This window comes from Chiloscyllium punctatum, chromosome 4 (assembly GCF_047496795.1).
Source record: "Chiloscyllium punctatum isolate Juve2018m chromosome 4, sChiPun1.3, whole genome shotgun sequence".
Lineage (NCBI taxonomy): Eukaryota > Metazoa > Chordata > Chondrichthyes > Orectolobiformes > Hemiscylliidae > Chiloscyllium > Chiloscyllium punctatum.
The window spans coordinates 64,336,784-64,362,692 of NC_092742.1; the positions used below are offsets into that span (position 1 = coordinate 64,336,784).

General features: G+C 41.4%; 1 protein-coding gene across 1 annotated transcript in view; it reads left to right on the forward strand.

The window, feature by feature from the left end:
• The window catches only part of brms1la (BRMS1 like transcriptional repressor a), a 32,976-nt gene that overhangs the window by 1,586 nt on the left and 5,481 nt on the right, over positions 1–25,909 (forward strand). The window contains exons 2-7 of the mRNA XM_072568901.1: positions 1,849–1,939; positions 11,381–11,508; positions 11,781–11,860; positions 15,637–15,733; positions 16,645–16,734; positions 17,111–17,175. Of these exons, the coding sequence (XP_072425002.1) occupies positions 1,849–1,939; positions 11,381–11,508; positions 11,781–11,860; positions 15,637–15,733; positions 16,645–16,734; positions 17,111–17,175 (551 nt within the window). The remainder of the gene's footprint in view (positions 1–1,848; positions 1,940–11,380; positions 11,509–11,780; positions 11,861–15,636; positions 15,734–16,644; positions 16,735–17,110; positions 17,176–25,909) is intronic.

A 25,909-nucleotide genomic window follows, 5' to 3' on the forward strand; every position in this document is an offset into this window, starting at 1 on the left:
TGGTGCCGCAGAAAATGGGGTAGATGCTAAATGAGTATTTTGCATCAGTATTTACTGTGGAAAAGGATATGGAAGATATAGAATGTAGGGAAAAAGATGGTGACACCTTGCAAAATGTCCATATTACAAAGGAGGAAATGCTGGATGTCTTGAAACGCATAAAGGTGATTAAATCCTTGGACCAGATCTGGTGTACCCTAGAACTCTGTGGGAAGCTAGAGAAGTGATTCCTGGGGCTCTTGCAGAGATATTTGTATCATCGATAGTCACAGGTGTGGTGCCAGAAGACTGGAGGTTGGCTGACGCAGTGTCACTGTTTAAGAAGGGTGGTAAGGACAAGCCAGGGAACTATAGACCAGTGAGCCTGACCTCAGTGGTGGGCAAGTTGTTGGAGGGAATCCTGAGGGACATGATGAACATGTATTTGGAAAGGCAAGGACTGATTGGGGGTGGTCAACATGGTTTTGTGCGTGGAAAATCATGTCTCACAAACTTGATTGAGTCTTTTGAGTAACAAAGAAGATTGATGAGGGTAGAATACAGGGAGAACTAGCCATTTGGATACAGAACTGGCTCAAAGGTAGAAGTCAGAGGGTGGTATGGAGGGTTGTTTTTCAGACTGGAGGCCTGTGACCAGTGGAGTGCCACAAGGATCGGTGCTGGGTCCTCTACTTTTTGTCATTTACATAAATGATTTGGATGCAAGCATAAGAGGTACAGTTAGTAAGTTTGCAGATGACATCAAAATTGGAGGTGTAGCGAAGAAGCTTACCTCAGATTACAACAGGATCTTGACCAGATGGGCCAATGGGCTGAGAAGTGGCAGATGGAGTTTAATTCGGATAAATGTGAGGTGCTGCATTTTGGGAAAGCAAGTCTTCGCAGGACGTATGCACTTAATGGTAAGATCCTAGGGAGTGATGCTGAACAAGGAGACCTTGGAGTGGAGGTTCATAGCTCCTTGAAAGTGGAGTCGCAGATAGATAGGATAGTGAAGAAGGCGTTTGGTATGCTTTCCTTTATTGGTCACAGTATTGAGTACAGGAGTTGGGAGGTCATGTTGCGGCTATATAGGACATTGGTTAGGCCACTGTTGGAATATTGTGTACAATTCTGGTTTCCTTCTTATTGGAAAGATGTTGTGAAACTCAAAAGGTTTCAGAAAAGACTTACAAGGATGTTGCCAGGGTTGGAGGATTTGAGCTATAGGGAGAGGCTGAACAGGCTGGGGCTGTTTTCTCTGGAGCATCGGAGGCTGAGGGGTGACCTTATAGAGGTTTACAAAATCATGAGGGGCATGGATAGGATAAATAGACAAAGTCTTTTCCCTGGGATTGGGGAGTCCAGAACTAGAGGGCATAGGTTTAGGGTGAGAGGGGAAAGATATAAAACAGACCTAAGGGGCAACCTTTTCATGCAGAGGGTGGTATGTGTATGGAATGAACTGCCAGAGGAAGTGGTGGAGGCTGGTACAATTGAAACATTTAAGAGGGTTTTGGATGGAATTGGAAGGGTTTGGAGGGATATGGGCTGGACGCTGGCAGGTGGGACTACATTGGGATATCTGGTCGGCATGGACAGGTTGGACTGAAGGGTCTGTTTCTATGCTGTATATCTCTATGAAGCTATAACTCCCCTCTCTCCCCAGTCCCCTGGCCTGGACAACACCCCTCTCTCCCCACTCCACCTCGCCCCCCCCCCCCCCCCCCCCCCAACCCCGGCCTGGACAACTTGCCTCTCTCCCCACATCCCGAGATGGTACAAGAAACCAAAAGTTAGTAGTTAACCTGTTGACTAGCCAATCTTCCTCCTGTCTGTTACTGAGAAAATCATAATGATGTCTTGCAGAAATGGATGATGAAGACTGTGAAAGGAGGAGAACAGAGTGTTTAGATGAGATGTCCAATTTGGAGAAACAGTTTACAGATCTAAAAGAACAGTAAGTCTTAGTATAGTTTTCTATTTGGTGATACCTTATTTACAGCATTGCAAACTTCAGATCGATTTTGATTTCGCGCTATACTGTTGGACAACTCAAAGTTGTTTTGAACGTTTAGATTCTTTGGATGTACTTTTGTAGCCATAAGAGTTGTACAGCATGGAAACAAACCCTTCAGTCCAACTCGTCCATGCAGACCAAATATCCCAAACTGACATCGTCTCAGTTGCTAGCATTTGGCCCATATCCCTCTAAATTCTTTCATCATGTACCTATTTAAATGTTGTAATTGTGCCAGCCTCCTCCACTCCTGTGGCAGCTCATTGCATACATGCACCATCCTCTGCATGAAAAATTTGTCCCTCAGGTCCCTTTAATATCTTTCCACTTTCACCTTAAACCTATGCCCTCTAGTTTTGGACTCCCCTGTCCTGGCTATTCACCCTATTCATGCCCCTCATGCCTTATAAATCTCTAAAAGGTCGCCCCTCAGCCTCTAGTGTTCCTGGGAAAATAGCCCCAGCCTATTTAGCTTCACCCTGTAGATCAAACCCTCTGACCTCCTTGTAAATCTTTTCAATCCTATTCTTTTAAAGAAAGAAGCCATGAAAATCACCCCCTTCTACTTGTTGTTTTACCATTAACTTGCATTCCCCAAAATAATCAATAAGAATGGTACCTTGTTATAAAGGGTGCATATGTGAGCAAAATCTGTCCCCTCTGTGGGATACGATATGTATTCAAGTTGCTACTGAAGGGTGTGAAATCTCAACCATTAGAAACCCCGTGTCAGTGTCATATAATGTGAGTGTCAAAAGTAGGATACTGCATGTGCATGTTGGAAATCTGAAATAAAAACAGAAAATGCTGAAAATACATAACATGTTACAGGACCGTCTTGGGAGATTGAGTTAATGCTTCAGGCCTTTCTAACCGAAGAACTTCAAAGAGATTGCACTTAACGTGTGTTGCTAGGTTAAATATTTTATGAATGTTTCATATCAAAATTTGACAGGAAAGTAAATAAGTTAGTAACTTGCCAACATGCTTAGTTGAAGTCTGCTTCATTGTCACAGTTGAAAGTCAGCTGTGATATTAAATTGCTGAAAATAAATTTTGAACTATTGTAACATGGAAGTATCTAAATGCGCATCTGTTACTATGTCTTCAACCTTTTTAACTGCTACGCAGATAAAATAACTATTATCAGACATTTTACCACAATTTAACATACAGAAGTTATGATGGTGATGAGTTGTAGTAGTGGATATATTTAGTATACTCCACGATGCCAAGTTTGGGACTTTAGACCCTGTTTTAAGTTGTATCACTCAGTTTTACTTTGCTGTAAAGTTCTTGATGTAATGATGCCAGAATAACACTGGTACTTCTGCTTTATGTCATTTGGTGCCCAGGCCTGTGTAGCATTGTGTGACTCAATTTGCTCCATTTGGTGCAAGGAAAGGCAACTCTTCCACATTCCAAGCAACAGCAATATTCTTAAATTGAGCAGTTGTTTGTTTGCTGTTGTAAACAGTTTTCACACAATATCCACTAGTGGGCCTACATTTGTTTTTCATAGCATCATAAAATCCCTACAGTATGGGAAGAGACCATTTGGTCCATCAAGTCTGCACCAACCCACTAAAGAGCGTCCCACTCACACCCACCCTATCTCCGTTACCCAATATTTACCATGGCTAAACCACTTAGTTTGCACATCCTTGGATGTTATGGGATAATTTAGCATGGCCAATCCACCTAACCTGCACATCTTTGGACTATGGGAGGAAACTTGAGCACCTGGCACTAACCCACGCTGACACAGAGAGGATGTGCAAACTCCATAGGGTCACCCGAGACTGGAATCGAACCCAGGTCCCAGGCGCAGTGAAGCAGCCAAGTGCCGAGCATGAGGGATGTAGAAAGAGTGAATACGTTTCTACGTTTTTAAGATTGCAACTTGGTATGTATGATATTTAAATTTACAGGGCATAATGTTTCCTTTCTGGGAAAGGCCTTGCGAAATCTTAGTACTACTGTTTCATTTTCTTGTCATGGGAAAACCTGATTATCTTTACATTGCATTTCTGTAAGTGCAATTTTACTTAAGGCTAAGTGTGGAATTATTGTACCTAACTGAGCAAACGAAGGTCTATCCTGTGTAGTCCTCTATGGTGGATAACATGACCACATCTGCTCGAATTCTTTCTCTAGCTATTGACTGCAGTCTTCTCTTTGCCTACTGCCTCAGACTAAACCTGATTTGTTCTCAATTTTGGTGCCTTATGTGATCTCGATTTGCACTTCATATCCATTGCATCACAGATTTTATAAAGCTGAGAGGAGTGTAGAAAGCAAAGTAAACATGAAGTTTAAAAAAAGCAATTAGGTAAATGGAGGGTATGCAAAGAAACATTGGCTGAGGAAAATTCAGTAAAATCCAAAAGTATTTTGTCATTCCTCTTTTTATTGTACTGATAAAGGTAAAGGTTGGGTCTATTAGGTACATGCATGGTAATTCTTAGATGGGTGCAGAGGATGTGGGACAGGATTCTTAATGAGTATTTTGATTCTGTCTTCACAGTGGAGAAGGATGATGTAGATATTTTAGTTGAAGAGAAGGAGTGTGAATGATTAAATAAAATAAGCATATTTGAAACATGCAGGCATGAGGAAAGATTGAATAGGCTAGCTATTTTTTCTTTAGAAGGAGGAGACTGAAGGGGTTGAATAGAGTGGACAGTATTTAAAGTTGGTGCTTCTAGCAGAAAATAACTGCGAGGAGATACAGATTAAAGATGATCGCTAGACACAAGAGAAACTTTTTCGTCTAGAGCGTGTCTGGAATTTGCTGTCCAGTTTGGTCGTTGGGGCAGAAATCTCAACTTCGGAAAGATTTTTCTGGATCAGCATCCAAGATGTGGTAACTTGGAATGCTGCAGACCAAGTGCTGTATTAAAATGACCAACTAGTCTATTCAGCCAGCACAGACATAATGGCCTGAATGGCCTTTCACTGTGGTGTAACATTTCTCTCATTATCTTCTTACCTGCTTCTGGGATCCTCATTCATGCTTGTGTTTGTAGACGTCCTTGTTCTGATTATATGACCTCTACAATCTACTGTGAGTGAGGATGTGGTTATTCAAAATCTTGTATTTGCATCAGATCCCATTCACTTATTGCCACTGTACTTGTTCAGCTATATTGGCTTCCAGTCAAACAAGGATATTTTTGCATGAGAAACTTTCTCTGGTTCTTGCAGGTTTTCTTTTAGTGCATGGCAAGTTCTTAATGCTTTCTCATAGTTACATTCTGCCACTGTTACAGTTGCTTTTAAATCTCCCAATCCTCAAACATTAGAGAACCACCAGTTTGGGAATTTGGCAGTTACCCTTTGCTTCCAAAGTTCTCCTTGGCTTCCTCGCTTGCTTCACGTGTTTCTTAGCAGGTTGTGCAAAAGTTTTCATGCTTTTTCAGGCTTCTGACATGAAATTCATGACAGATCCTTATCCCTATCTGGCCATCTCTATCAATGAATCTCTAGTCTTACTTTGAGTTATTTTTAAGAATTAGAATTAGAATCCCTACAGTGTGGAAACAGGCCCTTCGGCCCAACAAGTCCAAACCGACCTCCGAAGAGTAACCCACCCAGACCAATTCGCTCTGATTGATATACCTAACCCATAAATCCCTAAACACGATGGGCAGCTTAGCCTGTCCAATTCACCTGACCTGCACATCTTTGGACTGTGGGAGGAAACCGGAGTACCGGGAGGAAACCCATGCAAGACACTGGGAGAATGTCTGTGTGGAGTATGCACAATCAAACTCAGGTCTCTGGTGCTGTGAGGCAGCAGCGTGAACCACTGAACCACCATGCCGACCACTGAGCCATCGTGCCCACATTCTTCCTACATTTTCAGATCGTCAAGTAAAGAACTGAGAGTGGTTGCCCCCATTGTGTCCTTTACCCATCTGAGTGATTCCAACTGGCTGTCCTGTCTTGTCATTGGGTTTTACCCACAAGCCATCGAGGTGACTCTGCAGAGGGACAGAGTGTTGATTGATGAGACCTTGTCCACTGGGATCTTACCCAATCACAACGGGATCTACCAGATCCGGAAATGGGTACTGTTTGATCCGAAGGATCAGGCCAAGTATTCCTGTCAGGTGGAATACAGCGGGCTGGTAGTGATTTATGATAAGACTGATTCTCATTGTCAGAGAGGAACCACACTCAGACTAGGATCAGAGGAGGGAGGATGAATGCTGCGCATTTTCACCAGAACAGCTGAGGTTAGAAAAAGGAACAATATATAGAAAGGGGCTCGCACCATTTATAGGAAACCATAATCAAGGCAGTTGTTCCTGGGAATTCCAGTACAACATGTATCAGTGTATCCTGGAATATTAGAGTATAGCAGCATTGGATATTGGCTGGGATATAACAGAATGACAGGATCTGGTGTTTTGCAGGTAATTGTCACTCACTGTATCCAGTCATACACGGAATTAAGGCACCCAATGTAACGTGAAAACACATGCCATTTCAGCACCTGGCATATTCCAGGAATATTATAGTATTATAGTATAAGGTACATTGTACTTCTGATATTGACGGTATTAGGCAAGAACTTTCGAAAGCTGATTGGAGGCAGATGTTCGCAGGTAAAGGGACGGCTAGAAAATGGGAAGCCTTCAGAAATGAGATAACAAGAATCCAGAGAAAGTATATTCCTGTCAGGGTGAAAGGAAAGACTGGTAGCTATAGGGATTGCTGGGTGACTAAAGAAATTGAGGGTTTTGTTAAGAAAAAGAAGGAAGCATATGTCAGGATAGATCGAGTGAATCCTTAGAAGAGTATAAAGGCAGTAGGAGTATACTTAAGAGGGAAATCAGGAAGACAAAAAGGGGACATTAGATAGCGTTGGCAAATAGAATTAAGGAGAATCCAAAGGGTTTTTACAAAGATATTAAGGACAAAAGGGTAACTAGGGAGAGAATAGGGCCCCTCAAAGATCAGCAAGGCGGCCTTTGTGTGGAGCACAGAAAATGGGGGAGATACTAAATGAATATTTTGCATCTGTATTTACTGTGGAATAGGATATAGAAGAAACAGATGGTGACATCTTGCAAAATGTCCAGATTACAGAGGAGGAAGTGCTGGATGTCTTGAAACGGTTAAAGGTGGATAAATCCCCAGGACCTGACCGGGTGTACCTGAGAACTCTGTGGGAAGCTAGAGAAGTGATTGCTGGGCCTCTTGCTGAGATATTTGTATCATCGATAGTCACAGATAAGGTGCCGGAAGACTGGAGGTTGGCAAACGTGGTGCCACTGTTTAAGAAGGACGGTAAAGACAAGCCAGGGAACTATAGACCGGTGAGCCTGACCTCAGTGGTGGGCAAGTTGTTGGAGGGAATCCTGAGGGACAGGATGTACATGTCCTGAGGGACAGGAAAGGCAAGGACTGATTAGGGATAGTCAACATGGCTTTGTGTGTGGGAAATCATGTCTCACAAACTTGACTGAGTTTTTTGAAGAAGTAACAAAGAAGATTGATGAGGGCAGAGCAGTAGATGTGACCTATATGGACTTCAGTAAGGCGTTCGACAGGGTTCCATATGGGAGACTGGTGAGCAAGGTTAGATCTCACGGAACACAGGGCGAACTAGCCATTTAGATACACAACTGGCTCAAAGGTGGTGGTGGAGGGTTGTTTTTCAGACTGGAGGCCTGTGATTAGTGAAGTGGCTCAAAGATCAGTGCCGGGTCCACTAGTTTTCATCATTTATTTAAATGATTTGAATGTGAGCATAAGAGGTATAGTTAGTAAGTTTACAGATGACACCAAAATTGGAGGTGTAGTGGACGGCGGAGAAGATTATCTCAGATTACAACAGGATCTTGATCAGATGGGCCAATGGGCTGAGAAATGGCCGATGAGTTTAATTGTTTAATTCCGATAAATGTGAGGTGCTGCATTTTAGGAAAGCAAATCTTAGCAGGACTTATATACTTAATGGTAAGGTCCTAGGGAGTGTTGCTGAACAAAGAGACCTTGGAGTGCAGGTTCATAGCTCCTTGAAAGTGGAGTCGCAGGTAGATAGGATAGTGAGGAAGGTGTTTGGTATGCTTTCTTTTATTGGTCAGAGTATTGCGTACAGGAGTTGGGAGGTCATGTTGCAGCTGTACAGGATATTGGTTAGACCACTGTTGGAATATTGTGTGCAGTTTTGGACTCCTTCCTATTTGGAAGGATGTTGTGAAACTTGAAAGGGTTCAGAAAAGATTTACAAGGATGTTGCGAGGGTTGGAGGATCTGAGCAACAGGGAGAGACTGAACAGGCTGGGGCTGAATTCCCTGGAGCGTCGGAGGCTGAGGGGTGACCTTAGAGAGGGTTACAAAATTATGAGAGGCGTGGATTGGATAAATAGGCAAAGTCTTTTCACCGGGGTGGATGTGTCCAGAACTAGCGGGCAAAGGTTTAGGGTGAGAGGGGAAAGATATAAAAGAGACCTTAGGGGCAACTTTTTCACGCAGAGGGTGGTATGTGTATGGAATGAGCTACTAGAGAAAGTGGTGGAGGCTGGTACAATTGCAACATTTAAGAGGCATCTGGATGGGTATATGAATAGGAAGGGTTTGGAAGGATATGGACCGGGTGCAGGTAGGTGGGACTAGATCGGCTTGGGATATCTGGTCGGCATGGAAGCTTTGGACCGAAGGGTCTATTTCCGTGCTGTACATCTCTATGACTCTAACTCTAATTCCAACTTATCCTTTGAAACAGAAACATTTGTTATGAATTGATCTCGCCAAAAGTGCAGGGTTTTCTTATTCTGGTGTAACTTAGATTGAATTCTGGTACAATATTTAGTTTTGACAGCATTTTGTCGAAACCCACAGCCGTACAATTATTCCTTGATAACTTGCCACTTTGTGTTTTAGATCCGTATCAATCCAAATAAAACAGTAATTTAGAAGATTACTCCGGCCCCTTGAAAAACTTAAGTTCTTAAAAGTGTAGAATATATCCAATTTCCAGGGAAACACATAACACTTGACTTCACCAGTCAGTTAGTAAAAATGTGTAGTTTTACCTTTATATCAAATACAACTTAAACAGTGCAAGTGGCACTTGTTGCAGTGCTTGATGAGCACAATGGTAAAGCATAGCTTAAAGCTGTGAAAATCAGATTTAGGAAAGAATTGGAGAATATTTCTTAACATGTAGTCTGGCATTTCCCATCATCCATTATCTCCAGTGATCTTTTCAATGGGTATATGTCTTTGAGTCAGATGAAAACAGGATTAAACAGCTTTCTGGTGCTCGCTGCTCAGATTGTAATGCAGAATGTTAAACATTCAAGTGGCAGCATTAGAAGAAATACCATAAAACTATTGCTACTGGTAGAAACATACCCCTACATGAGAGTGCCTACAGCAGGAGAGTTTTAATAAATTGTGTGGAAGGGCAGGTGAATCCAGGAGATTGGACTAATTTATGGAATTGCAAAATGCTATATTGGGAGGATAATAGTGATAATGTAATTGGAGGATGAAATTTAATGACTTTTTTTTATACATATGAGAAGTAGCATTTCATTTTGTTTGACTGAAGTATGCACTGTCCTCAGGGACCTATCTCATTTACCACCTCCTCATTGAGTTAGATTTAGAAGCCAAATTTTTATTGAGATACTTCAGAAGTTTACATGCGTGGAAATTGTGCAGATTTCTACCAAAGTATTACATTACGTGAACCAGAAATATGGAGATCTGAAACAAAACAGAATGTTGGAGAAAATCAGTAGATCTGACAGCATTTTTGAAGAGAAAAGCAAAGTTGACCGTTGGAGTCCCATGACCCTCCATCAGAACCAAAATACTCCAAGTTTATCTCTTGTCTAATTAGGCCATCTAAGCTGTAGGGTTTTACATAATTCTTTAGAACAAGAAGAATATCTGATCTATACGGTAGGTGCTCCAGGCCCTATCAGTGAGTTAGATTGGCAGATCAATTTTTTTTTTAAATTGTCATTCCTAAAGAAAAGCTGAAAATGCTGGAAAAATTCTTTTGAACAGTTCTGAAGAAGAGTCCTTATCAGACTTGAAGCATTAATTCTGCTCCTGCACAGATGCTACCAGACTTGCTGAGTTTCTCCAGTATTTCTGTTTTTATTTCAGGTTTCCAGCATTTGCAGTGTTTTGCTTTTACTTGATTACTGAAGATATGTTTGGATCATGTGTTTTAATTCCTACTTTTTTTTTGTTGACGTGTCTAATTATTTGTGATGTCTTTTTACCTGCTGCCATCTTAATACCAAGGAGGGTCATATGATAAGTGACAACTGCATACATTACCATAATTACTGATTGGGTTTTTCTGGCAAATTGTGTGTTTGGTTAATTTAGAAAAATAGTCAGTAATAATGCAATCATTACGTGTTCTTTATGTTCAATATTCTGTATCTGAAGAGAAGTAAAAGACACATCCCACAGAATAGTTGCAATGCAAAGGGAAACCATTGGGTCCATTTTGTCCGTGCTAACTCTGTACAAGATCAACTTGGAATATCCTAATCCTCTTCCTTTTATTTTGCAAAATGTTTCTCTAATATAGTAATCCAATATTTTGGTAGCCATTGTTGAATCTGCCATTATCACATTCTCAAGCAGTGCTTCTTTATTTGAAGTACTTGGTACATTTTACTAAAATGAAGAACTTTTTTCTCATGTTGCATTTGGGTCTTTTACCATTCACCTTCAGTTTCTCCCTGTCTTCTTGGTCCCACCCACTCATTATTTTTGAATGCATCTATCATACCCCCAGCTAATGCAGTTTTGTGTCCTGCAGATAATTAAACAATGGCTGGGTCTTTAATTTGAGTCTGTTAATGAAATTTCAAATTGTGTGTAAAACATCTAGCTGCAAACATAAATCTTATGCACATATAAAGTATAATAAAAGGTATAACTACCTTTGACAGTATTCATTTAATTATACTCTATGTAAATTGTTTAATAATCGGTGGCTCATTGGTTAGCAATACTGCCTCACAGCTCCAGGGACCCAGGTTCGATTCCAGCCTTGGGCAACTGTCTGTGTGGAGATTGCACATTCTCCCCGTGTCTGCGTAGGTTTTTTGCAGGTGCTCTGATTTCCTCCCACACTCCAAAGATGTGTAGGTTAGGTGAAAAGACAGTGCAAAATTGCCCATAATGTTGAGTGCATTAGTCAGAGGAAAATGGGTCTTGGTGGGTTACTCTTCGGAGGGTCTGTGTGCAATTGTTGGGCCGAAGGGCCTGTTTCCACACTGTAGGGAATCTAATCTAAATTGGATGTAAGATATGCCAGTTTTGAACTATATTTGATTTGGCTGAACAAATTTCAAGGTGAATAACTTAACCAAATAGTCTTTATATTTTCAGGTTATATAGGGAAAGGTTAAGTCAAGTGGAAGCAAAACTTGAGGAAGTTATAGCAGGAAAGGCTCCTGAATATTTGGAACCATTAGCAACTCTACAAGAGAATATGCAAATTCGAACAAAGGTTGCAGGTAAAAATTCAATTTTAAAATTTCCGTTACAAACGCATATTTTCATGTACAATTTTTACAAGTCTGAAGAGATCTATGCTTATTATATTGTTTTCTAAACCCAACTTGATGCAACATTTAACAGCAGCAACGTAGCTGTCAAGGTAATTATGAAAAGGCAGCTCCACTTGATCCATTAGTGATCTGAATATATGTTAATTTAGCAGTCAAAACATATGAATAAAAATCAACCCATTTATTCTCTATTTAAATGGGTGATTTTCTGGTTACAGGTATCTATAGAGAACTCTGTTTGAAGACTGTAAAGAATCAATATGAGTGTGAAGTCCAGGCAGCATTCCAACACTGGGAGGTGAGCAGTGTTAACTTTACAATGGTCACTCCTACTATTGTAACTGCAACAGATAGCTTGGTAAGGATTAGGGTGAAGACAATATTCTCTCACATTGGTTCTCTTTCCATCTGCAAAAATATCCTTCAATTAAGTGGCCTTTTTAAACAAATTGACATTTGAAGCTTCCAGGTATATTCTGTGTCCATGCTATCTGCCTCCAAGTGGTGCTTAACCAGGAGAGTACTATTTCATTAGGTGCAGAGTATTGGTGATCAACTGAATTCTTCGAACCCCACATCAGATCTGATTGGATTCGGTCTTCATGGTGAGCTTTTTTCCCTGACTGTGTTAAGCTGTTTCCAAAGTGTGTATGAATCTGTCAGTGGAGCAGGAATATGGAACAATACCTGATGGCTATGATCCTCTAAGTCTGATTGTTAGTTTTTATTAATCTGTGTGATAGCACTTCCCATTGATATTTCTGAGGAGTTTTGTGATTGATTTATGCTGGGAGTGCTTTTTTTCATATCCTAATTTGAAGCTTGGGTGCACTATCCTCTTATTTTTCACTTTATATGGCTTCACACTAAGAATGCCTCTCATGGTGTTGTGTACCCACCATTGTGCTGAATGGGATAGGTAAAGAAATGTCCAGCAGCTCAAAACTAGGAATCTGTGAGATTCTGTGGTCCAGCAGCGACAGATGGATTACATACCACCCACAATCTGCAACTTCCGTAACTTGGCATATTCCTCTGTCTTCCTTGGGTTCACTGAATGTAGAGGCACGTGGTGGGATCAGCTCCAGGCATGGAAGGCTGACCTGGTGAAGCACGCAGTGGATTAAATATATGCTACGTCATGGAAGTGACATGATATGGTTAGACCTTGGCCATCCCATGCAACCAGTCAGATCAAAACTCTGCAGTCCTGCCACGTTCAATATCCAATCATAATGGACAGTTCAGTAGCAAACTGGAGGAGGTGTCCCTCAGTTATGCTGGAGCTCAGTATGAGAGTGCAAAAGCCAAGGTTGAAATGTTTGTAACCATCTTAAGTCAGTAGTATTAACTAGGTAATAGTCCCACACAAGAGGTTAGTGAGTAAAATTAGGGTGCACGGGATTGGGGGCAAAGTACTAGATTGGATAGAGAATTGGTTGGCTAATAGGAAACAAAGGGTAGTGATTAACGGCTCCATTTCGGAATGGCAGGCAGTGACCAGTGGGGTACCGCAGGGATCCGTGCTGGGACTGCAGCTTTTTACAATATATGTAAATGATATAGAAGATGGTATCAGCAATAACATTAGCAAATTTGCTGATGACACAAAGCTAGGTGGTAGGGTGAAATGTGATGAGGATGTTAGGGGATTACAGGGTGATCTGGACAAGTTAGGTGAGTGGGCAGATGCATGGCAGATGCAGTTTAATGTGGATAAATGTCTGGTTATCCACTTTGGTGGCAAGAACAGGAAGGCAGATTACTACCTCAATGGTATCAAATTAGGTAAAGGGGCTGTTCAGAGAGATCTGGGTGTTCTTGTCCACCAGTCAATGAAGGCAAGCATGCAGGTACAGCAGGTCGTGAAGAAGGCTAATAGCATGCTGGCCTTCATAACAAGAGGGATTGAGTATAGAAGCAAAGAGGTGCTTCTGCAGCTGTACAGGGCCCTGGTGAGACCACACCTGGAGTACTGTGTACAGTTCTGGTCTCCAAATTTGAGGAAAGACATTCTGGCTATTGAGGGAGTGCAGCGTAGGTTCACGAGGTCAATTCCTGGAATGGCAGGATTGCCTTACACGGAAAGACTGAAGCAACTGGGCTTGTATACCCTTGAGTTTAGAAGACTGAGAGGGGATCTGATTGAAACGTATAGGATTATGAAAGGACTGGACACTCTGGCAGGAGGGAACATATTTCCGTTGATGGGGGAATGCCGAACCAGAGGACACAACTTAAAAATAGGGGGTAGACCATTTAGGACAGAGATGAGGAGAAACTACTTCACCCAGAGAGTGGTGGCTGTGTGGAATGCTCTGCCCCAGAGGGCAGTGGAGGCCCAGTCTCTGGATTCATTTAAGAAAGAATTGGATAGAGCTCTTAAAGATAGTGGAGTCAAGGGTTATGGAGATAAGGCTGGAACAGGATACTGATTAGGAATGATCAGCCATGATCATATTGAATGGCGGTGCAGGCTCGAAGGGCAGAATGGCCTACTCCTGCATCTATTGTCTATTGTCTATTGTAATCTTTCAGTCTTCTGATACAACCACCATCACAGGTGCCAGTCTTCAGCTAATTTCCTTCCCCCTATGTGACATCAAGAAATGACTAAATGCAGTGCACACAGTAAAGTCTACAAGCTCTACAGTCTCCAAGCTATTATGGCAGACTGTCTCCAGAACTAACTCTTAATCTTTAGATAAACTATTTAAGTAGAACTACTAGAATGGCTTTTTTCTGAAAAAGGTGGATAATTGTGAGAATAGGCACCATTGAGTCTATTCCCTGAGCAAAGTGATAGAACAGTGCTATCAAGTGGCACTTGCTCACCCATCTTCCTTTTTGCTTCTGGGGAAAAAAACCTGGCAGCACATGTCCTATACAGCTTTAGTCCTATACAGCTTTAGTCCTAACATGAATTAATAGATTTGGAGAGATGAGGTGAGAGTAACTGCTCTTTACATCAAGGCAACATTTGACTGAATGCACTCACCTAATAAGAATGAAATAAGTAGAATTCAATGGAAAAACTCTGGAGTTATATCTGAATGGTTATGGTTGTTGAAGAGCAATCATCCTGGCCTAGAATACTGAAATTCTAAGTACTTCAAGGCCCAACTACAAGCAGTTGCTTCATCGATCATCATCCTATGTTTATAACTTCAGAATTGAAGCTTTTCACTAATTGAAGAGTGTTTAGTAAGATAATGAAGCAGTCTAAACCCCAGGCAGCAAAACCTAGACAGCCTCCAAGATTGGGATGTAAGTGGCAAGTATCATTCAGGCTACACAAGTGTCAGAAAATTATTGCAACTGGAGAGGTTAACCACCTTCCCTTATAGTCAATGTCATTGCCATCATAGAATACCCTCTCATCTAAAGATGGGCATTTCCCAGAAATTAAATTGTAGTCCCAAACATGCTGTGGCTATTAAAGCAGACCAGAGGAATAATTATTATGCCATGAGTGACTGTCTACCATCTAAAATGCACTTTAGGAATATGATACAATGCTTTTCTCTTGCTTGGATACTTGCAGCTCTAAAATCGCTTAAATGACTTCACACTGTCTAAAACAAAGTAGTCCATTTGACAGGCAGTACATCCATTGGTTTAAACCCAACCCCTTCACTGTTGTGATACCATGGTTGCATTGTGTACCACCTAAAAGATGCACTGCACCTTCGTGCCAAGACTTTTTTTTAGATTAGATTAGATTACTTACTCTTTGATTGCACCTACAAAGCTGCTTGATTTCCGCTGTTTAGAAGGTGAGAGAAGCAAATGCATGAGAACACGGTGACCACTAAGCCATACACCATCTTCGCGTATATTACTCTGTTATTGCAGGATCAAGATCCTGTAACTAGCAACTTTATGAAACATTGTGAACTGTGGCATTGGATGTTATGACAAAGAAGCATTATCACCATCTCAATCACAGCTATAGATGCCAGTAAATGCCAGCCTTGCCAGCGGTGAAAGCATTCCACGAATAATGAAATTTTAAAAAGTGGTTATATATATAAAATAATTCAGAATAGTTAACCTATATTCTGCTGCTACTAGAGTGAAAAGCTCCTTCTCTATGATACTGTACAAAGTGAACTGGAGGAGAGAATTCGGCGCCTTGAAGAAGACCGGCACAGCATTGACATCACTTCAGGTATGCAAGCTACTCAGTTCACATGAAGAGTATATAGTGTTCTGCAGATTAACACTTTACAATGCTTAAGGACAATAACAACTCTAACATTCTTTAAAATAAACACAAGAAATCTCCGAGTTTTGAGAAGATTTGTCGCTCGGATTGAGATTCTGGTTGTAGATTTGCTCGCTGAGTTGGAAGGTTCATGTTCAGAGGTTTCATCACCAAACTAGTAATATCTTCAGTGAGTCTCCAGACGAAGCATTGCTGATGATTCCTGCTTTCTATTTATATGTTTGGGTTTCTTTGGGTCGGTGATGTCATTTCCTGTCCTCTTTCTCAGGGGGTAGTAGATGGTGTCTAACCCCATGTGTTTGTTAATCGAATTCCAATTGGAATGCCATGCTTCTAGGAATTCTTGTGCGTGTCTCTGTTTGACTTGTCCTTGGATGGATGTGTTGTACCAGTCAAAGTGGTGTCCTTCCACATCTGTATGTAAGGATATTAGTGAGGGAGGGTCATGACGACATGACCAATCGGAACTTTATCAATAAACACATTGACTTGGACCTGATTTACCACCTCCTCAGAAAAAGAACAGGACATGACATCACCAACCCAAAGAAACCCAGACATATAAATAGAAAGCAGGAATCATTAGCGATGCTTCATCTGGAGACTCACTAAAGATGTTCCTAGTATGGTGACGAAACATCTGGACATGAACCTTCCAGCTCAGTGAGCAAACCTACATCCAGAACAATTGTTGCATCAGTTATAGAACTATGTTTTTGCTTCATTGTCAACCAACAAATGTGTATAAACTTACTATGAAACTACTTGTGGTTGATACAAAAATGACTGAATATTTTCATGTTTAAAAACACCGCTTAAATATCTAGATTAATAATTTATAATCTATCTTGTAGAACTTTGGAATGATGAACTACAATCCAGAAAAAATAAGAGGAAAGATCCATTTAGTCCAGACAAAAAGAAAAAACCAGTGGTTGTCTCTGATATCCTTTTTTTAAAACTACATCTTTAGAACAAAGCAAATGCTTCAACAAAGTCCACTAGTAACCAGGCACAAACATCTCCCATTGCCTATTATCCCTATTGGAAATCTAATAATCTTGCAGAGCTTTTATTGAAATTAATACCTAAAATATTTAATATTTTAATGTATAATTTAAGACTAATTTCTGGTATAGAAATAGTTTTTATTAATGTTTTTAAAATATGATCTTTCTCCATGATAACTTGAAAATGAAAAGATAAAACATGTCTTATTTTAAGCATTCTATTACTGTTTTAAGTATGTATATCATATTTTTAAATTGTAGAGAAACGAAATTAATTTTCAGTTTCTGGGAATTTCCTTAACCAGCAAACGTCCTTATGTAGTTTACATGTTACAAGATCTTGATATACTTGAAGACTGGACAACTATTAGAAAAGTATGTTTCTTCATATACTATGCCCCTCATTTGTAGTAATTTTTTGTAAATTGAAATTGTAATTTGAAAGTGACATTGGAGGAACCAGTGTAGGTGAGCTCACAGCACAGGAACAGATAAGTGCATAGTTTTTAATGTGTAACCTAGCTGTATGTCTACAGTTGTGAGTGGAGTGGGATTTTTTTCTTGATTATGTTTTATTGAGATCTGTCTGTCTGAAATCTTAAAAGTATAAAACCATAAGTACTAAGTTAGCATAGAGCACTTTCTTTTAAGAGCAAAAAGGTGGTGCTATTTTCTGGGTCTGTAGATTGTGAAGGAGCAAAGCTTACCTTTAGTAGAGTGATATGCTCTTCCTGTTAGACATGGGAGTTTAGGGAGAGTTTCCATGTTACTGCAGATGATTATGTCTGCAGGAAGTGACTTTGGCTGCAAATCCTATCAGTTTGCATGGATCCATTGGATTGGTAGTTAGAAGCAGTAAGGAATTTACAGGAGCTGTGGGGTAGGATGAATAGCAGTTATAGGCAGGGAGAAAAGCTGCAGATACAGTCAGGAAAATGGGTTAACCCCAGGATAGGTAGGAGGGGTGGGCAGGTAGTGCAGGAGTCTTCTGTGGCTATCTCCATTTCAAACAAGTAGGCTGTTTTGGAAAAGGTAGGGGATGATGGACTCCCAGGGGAACATAGCACAAGCAGCCAAGTTTCTGGTATCGAGACTGGCTGTAATGTAATGAGGGGTACGTCAGGTTCCAAGCAGTCAATTGTGATAGGCGACTCTCCAGTCAGAGGCACAGACATACATTTCCGCAGCAAGCAGTGAAAAAATCAGCATTTCGTTTTGCCTCCCTGGTGCCAGGATCAAGGATATCTTAGGGTGCAAAATGTTGTCAAAGGGGAAAGGAACCAGCAGTAGGTCATTGTACACATTGGAACTAATGACATAGGAAGGGAAAAGGATGAGATTCTGAAGGGAGAATATAGAAAGTTAGGCAGGAATTTAAAAAGGAGGCTCTCCAAGGTAATATCTGGATTACTTCCGGTGCTACGTGCTAGTGAGGGTAGGAATAGGAGGATTGGAGCAGATGAATGTTTGGCTGAAGAGCTGGTACAGGGGAGAAGGGTTCATATTTTTGGATCATTGGAATCTGTTCTGGGGTACAAGTGACCTGTACAAGAAGGAGGCATTGCACCTGAATTGGAAAGGGACTAATATTCTGGCAGGGAGATTTGCTGGAGCTGCTCAGGAGGATTTATTGAGTCATAGTGTCATAGAGATGTACAGCATGGAACCAGACCCTTTGGTCCAACCCGTCCATGCCGACCAGATATCCCAACCCAATCTAGTCCCACCTGCCAGCACCCGGCTCATATCCCTCCAAACCCTTAGTAAGGTGAGGGAGTGGGACCCAGGGAGATAGTGAGGAAAGAGAGCAATCTGAGCCTGGTACAGTTGGGAAAAGGAGCATGTCAAACAGTCAGGGCAGGCAGGAACAAAGCAGAGAACAAGGTAGGACTGATAAACTTCATTTATTTCATTGCAAGAGGCCTAACAGGGAAGTCAAATGAACTCGGCATGGTTAGGAACATGAGACTCGGATATCATAACAAGTATGGGGATGGGCTCAGGGATGCACAGGACTGGGGGGAGGGTGTCGGTGGTGGCAAAAGATAGGAGGGGGAGTGTTGTTTTTGAAAACTGATAGCATGACTGCTGTACTTGTGAGGGTATTCCTGAGAATACATCCAGGGAAGTAATTTGGGTGCAACTGAGAAACAAGAAAAGGGTAATCATCTTAGTAGGGTTGTATTATAGACCACCCCCCACCCCTGCCAGTAGTCAGCACGAAATTGAGAAACAAACTTGTACGGAGATCTCCGTTATCTGTAAGAATCAGAGGGTGGTTATGGTAGGGGATTTTAACTTTCCATCCATAGACTGGGACTGCCATAATGTTAAGGGTTTAGATGGAGAGGCATTTGTTAAGTGTGTAAGTGTGTACAAGAAAATTTCTGATTCAGAATGTGGATGAACCTACTAGCGAAGGTGCAAAACGACCAACACTTGGGAAATAAGGCAGGGCATGTGACTGAAGTGTCAGTGGGGGAGCACTTTGGGGACAGTGACCATAATTCTATTAGTTTTAAAATAATGATGGAAAAGGATAGAATGGATTTAAAAAAGTTGAAGTTCTAAATTGGAGGAAGGCTAATTTTGACAGTATTAGGCAAGACCTTTCAAAAGCTGATTGGGGGCAGATGTTCACAGGTAAAGGGACGGCTGGAAAAGGGGAAGCCTTCAGAAATTAAGTAACAAGAGTCCAGAGACAGTATATTCCTGTTCGGGTGAAAGGAAAGGCTCATAGGTGTAGGGAATAGAGCCATACGGATATACAGCTTTTCGGTCTGGAGGCCTATGACCAGCGGTTTTCCATAGGGATTGGTTCTAGGTCCTTTTTTCTGTCATTATGTAAATGTAAATGACAATATAGAAGGCATGGTTAGTAAGTTTGCAGAGGACCCCAAAATTGGTGGCATAGACAGTGGAAAAATGTTTTCTAAGATTACAAAAGGATTAGATTAGATTAGATTACTTACAGTGTGGAAACAGGCCCTTCGGCCCAACAAGTCCACACCGACCCACCCAAGTGTAACCCACCCATTCCTGTACATTTACCCCTTTACCTAACACTACGGGCAATTTAGCATGGCCAATTCACCTGACGTGCACATCTTTGGACTGTGGGAGGAAACCGGAGCACCCGGAGGAAACCCACGCATACACGGGGAGAATGTGCAAACTCCACACAGTCAGTCGCCTGAGTCAGGAATTGAACCCGGGTCTCTGGCGCTGTGAGGCAGCAGTGCTAACCACTGTGCCACCGTGCCGCCCAAAAGGATCTTGATCAAATGGTTCAATGGGCTGAAAAATGGCAGATGGCGTTTAATCTGGATAAATCTGAGGAATTGCATTTTGATACAACAAACAGGGGCAAGACTTATACAATAAATTGAAAGGCCTTGGGTAGTGTTGTCGAACAGAGGGACCTAGGGGTTCAGGTACATAATTCTTTTGAAGTTTGTCTTACATATAGATAGGATGGTTAAAAGACATTTAGCACGCTTACCTTCATGGCTCATTCCTTTGAGTATAGGAGTCAGGAAATCATGTTGAGATTGTACAGGACATTTGTAAGGTCTCTTCTGAAATATTGTGTCCTATTATGGGAAGGATAATGTTAAGCTAGAGGGGGTTCAGAAGAGATTTACCAGAATGTTGTCAGGATCAGGGTTTGAGTTATAAAGAAAGGCTAAGTTTTTTTCACTGGAACATAGGAGGTTGAGAGGTGACCTTAGAGGTCATGAGGGGTATAGATAGGGTTAATAATAGGTGCCTTTTCCCTAGGATGGGGTATTTAAAGACTAAGGGGCATATTTTAAAAGTGAGAGGAGAGAGATTTTAAAAAGATGAGGATGGTTCGCATATAGAATGAAGTTCCTCAGGAAGTGGTGGATGCGGGTGCAGTTATAACGTTTTAAAGACACTTAAGTAAGTACATGAATGAGAAAGGTTGGAAGTATATGGGCCAGGAGCAGGCAGGTGGCACCAGTTTAGTGTGGAATTTTGCTCAGCATGGACCAAAGGGTTTGTTTATGTGCTGTATTACTGAGATTTTCTTCCTTCAACTTGCTTTGAGCTTCACTGAAGCACTGCAACAGACCTGAGACAGAATGTTGTCATTGAAACATGATGGTGTGCTAAAAAGACAGGCAAGTGGAAGCTCAGGGTCATCTTTTACAGGTAGAGCAGAGATGTTCAGCAAAGCGGTCACCATGTCTCTGTTTTGTCTCCCCAATGTAAGGGAGACCATATTGTGAGCAGCGAATTCAGCAGACAAGATAGAATGAAGGGTAGGTAAATTACTGCTTCAACTTTAAGGTGTCTGTTTTTCTCACCACAGAAACTGCCAGATCTGCTGAGTTTTTGCAGCTCTTTCTCTTCATATTAGTTTTACAGTATACGCAGTGCTGTTTTATGTTGTTGTTAGGCAGATACCCAAATACCCATGAGAGACTCATCATCTCTCAAGGGAACTTCGGAATGAGCGATAAACTCTAAGTTTGCCAGTGATATGCAGATCCAAAGAAGAAAAACAAATTAAAAACTGATCCATTCAGTTCAAATAAAAATATCTGTATAAGCTGTTCAAACTTTGATAGCAGTTTTTGAATTTACAAGTTGCTTAAGCTCAACGTTTTACTCAGGGTATCTGTGTAAGTCTGATTTTTTTTAAAATCATGCCTCCTCAGAATTGTTCACACCATACACTTTACAGAAAAGAAAAGAAACTTTTTTTCTTTTTAAAAAAAGTGTTTTAATTAAATATGCTGCAAACTGTTTACTTTCTACTATTTGAGCTAGAGAATTTTAGCACATATTAGAAATGTAAACAAAATAGTGGGACACTCAGCTTGGGTAAGGTGTGAGGAGAAGTATTGAGAGTTGGCTGACCAGTGATCATCGACTCAAAGATACTTCAGATTGACAACTTTTAACCACGTACAGAGACAAAAAAGTTTGACATGCTGATTATTTCCATCATTCCCAGTATTTCAGATTTCCAGCATTTACACTGTTTTGCTTCATTGTGTGTATTGTGTCACTGCTACTTTTCACATGTTCTTATTTTAACACATTTCTTGGGCAGTTGAATAACGCTATGCTATACAAGGGCAAGGAAGGTTAAATAAAATTTGAATTATATTAGCTGGAAATAAGATGATTTTGCTATGAGGTTTGATATCTGAGTAACACTCTGAAATATCAGGAACTAGGGGTAGAATTTTCTCCTCCCTGGTTTGGTGTGGGAGACGGTGCAAAAGGTCGGAGAATAAAGAGACAAGGAAAAAAATCAGAAATTCAATGTGAAGAAAACATTATCTTTCCTCTTAAGTCTTAACTGGCGATATCAGAATCCTGCCAATTAGTGACAATGACTTTATTTCTATGTGCTTCCACTATTAAAGCCCCAACTTGCCCGATATAAACAGTACTTCCAATTGTCCCTTCCTTCTCTGAGAAACTGGATGGCACAAATTCCTGACATGTAAGTCAGAGCAGGTACCTGCCTGACTGTCAAATGCTTATCTTGCCTATCATTCAAAAACTTCACAACATGTCCCTGCATGTTTGGTGGCCATCATCCTGTAAGTTTGCAGAGGCAAATCACCAGCCTCACCATATCAACATGCTTATTCTCTGGTCAACCTGGGCACCACTTCAGCCCTTCAACATTTTGCTTTCGAATTTAGGGACACCTGTGATGCACACACACATACACCCAATAGCATATGATACTTCGTATGGCTACTAATACTCATTCATGCAGCCATTGTGGCTGACAGCCTCTGTCTACTTCACATTGCTTTCCTAGCGCATTGTAGACTTCACCACTGACTTAAGCACTGTGAGCCTCTGTGTGGCACATGTTCTTCTTTGGTAGCCTGCAGCTGAGCATTGGTCTCTGGCTTGCATCCCTTTTTAACACTGAGGGAAAGGCAGGTAGTTTATTGTGGTGGGGAGTACTGAACACTCAGGGTGAACATGTCACTGTACCAAGCCAAAATCTCCCCTGCAGCATGTGGCAGCAGTTTATATGCAAACCCAAGGTATATGATTCACATAAGTCAGTGTGTGAAAGTCAGAAGTGCAGCAGTTCTTCGAGTGAAGGGGATATGATCAATCACAGGATACCACCACAGTCAGTCAAGGGGTTCATTCTATTTCAGACCAGACAGTGCGCAGTGATCAATCAGGGTCTTGGTTTTACAAGAATCCAGGGACTTCTGTCTTTGCAATTCAACAAGTGGGCCATAGTAAGTCCTGCAGGTGAAGTGCAAACAATCCAGACATTACAGATAGGTCAATTGTGGTGCTGTAGAAACCTCAGTCAGGGGCTGGTTGGGCCAACCTTTCCTGCATTAAGACAGTGGGATTGAGTGGGGCGGATGTGAATGAAAGAACAGCTAATGTGATGCATGAGCAGGACAGATGATGGGTGTTGTCTGGGAGTAGGAGCCACAGACCGCAGGAAGGGTTGATGTTTTGGGAAAACGAGGTGAGAGAGAGCCATTAAGTGGACATGATGCATGTAACCCTTAGAGTTGTAGTCTTTGAGTGGTGAGAGGCATTTGAGTCTAAAGTAACCAAGCAAAGGTAATGGTGTTTACCCATGCAGAGCACAAAAGATCATTTACCATCTCTTTTTTTTTAATTATCCTTTTTTTAATCAACCTATTGGAGATATTATTACATGCCCCTGAAGCAGGTGGGACTTGAACCCAGCTCCTTCAGTTTATGAATGGGAACATAACTGCTGAGCCACAAGAGGGCTCCTAAAAGGGATTGAAGCCTCAACTTTCTGACTTGTAGACAAGCAGGCAATAGCACTGAGCTACGCCTCTGACTTAATTGACTATCTTACAGTACCTAGGAAATAGCACTGCAACTTAGGTCCAGGCTGGCTTCGTTGGGTATTGTGGCCTCCTGCTGTGGATCACAAGAAAAAGGACTGTCCTTCTCTTCACCATCCCATCCACCAAGACCCCCAGGTCCACGTTCACAAAGCAGGGAGAGTGAACTTTCCTTCAAACCATATCCTTTATGTAATAATTAAACACCACAGTGTGAGGAGTCATTCTCGGCTTGTGGAATCTGAAGTGCAGCTGGGTATTATGAGATGCCAGCGACCTAAATGTTAGATGATCCTAGCAATGGTGAGTAGTTCCACCTATCTTACCGTGTAATTTTCCACAAGAGGCCTACAAAAGTCTGTTTGTATAATTAATGAGTGGAAAAGTGGAAGGTTATATGAGAAAAGTCACCTTGACGTTCATTAATATAAGTAAAGATATAATTAAATGAAATAACTAGGTAGCTAAGGGTTTCAGGACAGGTGATGTATCACAACTGCAGTAAGTGCAACTTCCTGGATGTCACTTTGTTCCACAGCAGATATGACTGCAGCAAGTGTTTCAAGATAGGAGTTCTGGCTCAGTTTGAACTAGAGGCTGAACTGCACGATGTCAGGGAGTGGAGGATTTATCTGAATCGTTGTACCTGGAAGCAGACATACCTCTTAGGATTGAGTTTGATCATAGAATCCCTAGAGAGTAGAAACAGGCCATGTAGCCCAACAAGACCACACCAACCCTCCAAAAAGTATCCCACCTAGACACGTTCCCTTACCCTGTTAGTCTACATTTCCCATGATTTAATGGACCTAACCAACACATCCCTGAATGCTTTGGGCAATATAGATGCCCAATTCACCTAATTTGTACATATTTTGATTGTGGGAGGAAATCGCAGACACAGGGTAAATGTGCCAACTCCAAACGGACAGTCGCCCGAGGCTTGGATTGAACCCGGGTTCCTGGCACTGTGAGGCAGCAGTGCCAACCAATGAGTCACTGCCACCCTTGTTTGATTTGGTCAGTATTCAGGGGCAAGATGGGTAAGAGTGAGGTGGATAAGGACAGACCTAGAGGACAGGAGTGAGGAAGCCTCGTTCTTTACAACTGTCTAGCATGTTTGAGAATAAGGTGAATATGCTAATTGATCATGGCATTATGGTAAAGGAAGCCATTCAAGTGGTGTTGGAGAGTAAGAAGGAATGTTGTGTAGTAGGGACAGGATAGTGAAGGGGGATTGACATCATTCTCTGCAGCAAAATGTGAGAAATGTGTTGTCTTCCCAATGCCAGAATTCAGGACATTCACCTAGGGCGGGTGAGGAACTTGCATGGTGAGAATTCAGTCATTGTGGTCCATGTGGGTTCAATGACATTGGCAGAACGAAAAAAGGAGATGTTGCAAAATCTGTATGAGGAGCTGGGTACCAAATTAAGCAGGTGAACCTTAAAGGTCAGAATCTCTGTATTATTACCTGAGCCACTAAAAATTGGCATAGAGTTAATCAGATTAGAAATGAATACATAGTTCACGCACCCCAGTGTGAGAGAAATGGTTTCTGTTTCATGGAGAACTGGCACAGATTTTGCGGAAAGTGAAATTTGTACTAAACAAACAGGCTCCATCTGAACATTGCTGGCATCAGTGTTTGTTGTCAATTGCATAACCAGGAAATTGAGAGGAATTTAAACTAAGTAATGACACGCAGGTATATAATTTGGAAAATGTAGCAAATCAGTAGAGTTGAGGCCAAAGACAAAGTTATTATAATGGGAAATGATACACTGTAATAAGAAGACTTCCAGAATTGGCTACAGTCATTAGCCAAGCTGTCCCAGTACAACTACAATACTAGCACCTACTAGGCAGTATGGAAGATTGCACAGTTTTATTTTGCTCACGAAAAACATGGCTAATGCGATCTGACCAATTGTTGCCCTGTCAATCTACTCCATCAGTGAAGTGGTGGAAGGTGTTGTTAACAGTGATGCTTGCTCTGTATTGATCTGCTCGTTGATGCTCAACTGGGTGCTGCCAGGGCCAATCAGCTTCTGACCTCAAAACTTTAGTTGAAACATGGACTAAAGAATTGAACTCCAGAGATAGGATTTGAATGATGCCCTTATCATCAAGGACACATTTGATTTGAGTGTGGCATCAAGTAATCCTAGCAGAATGGAAATCAATGAGAATCAGGAAGAAACTCTGGTTGGAGTCATACCTAGCATAAAGAGAATGGTTGTGGTTGTTGGAAGTAAATC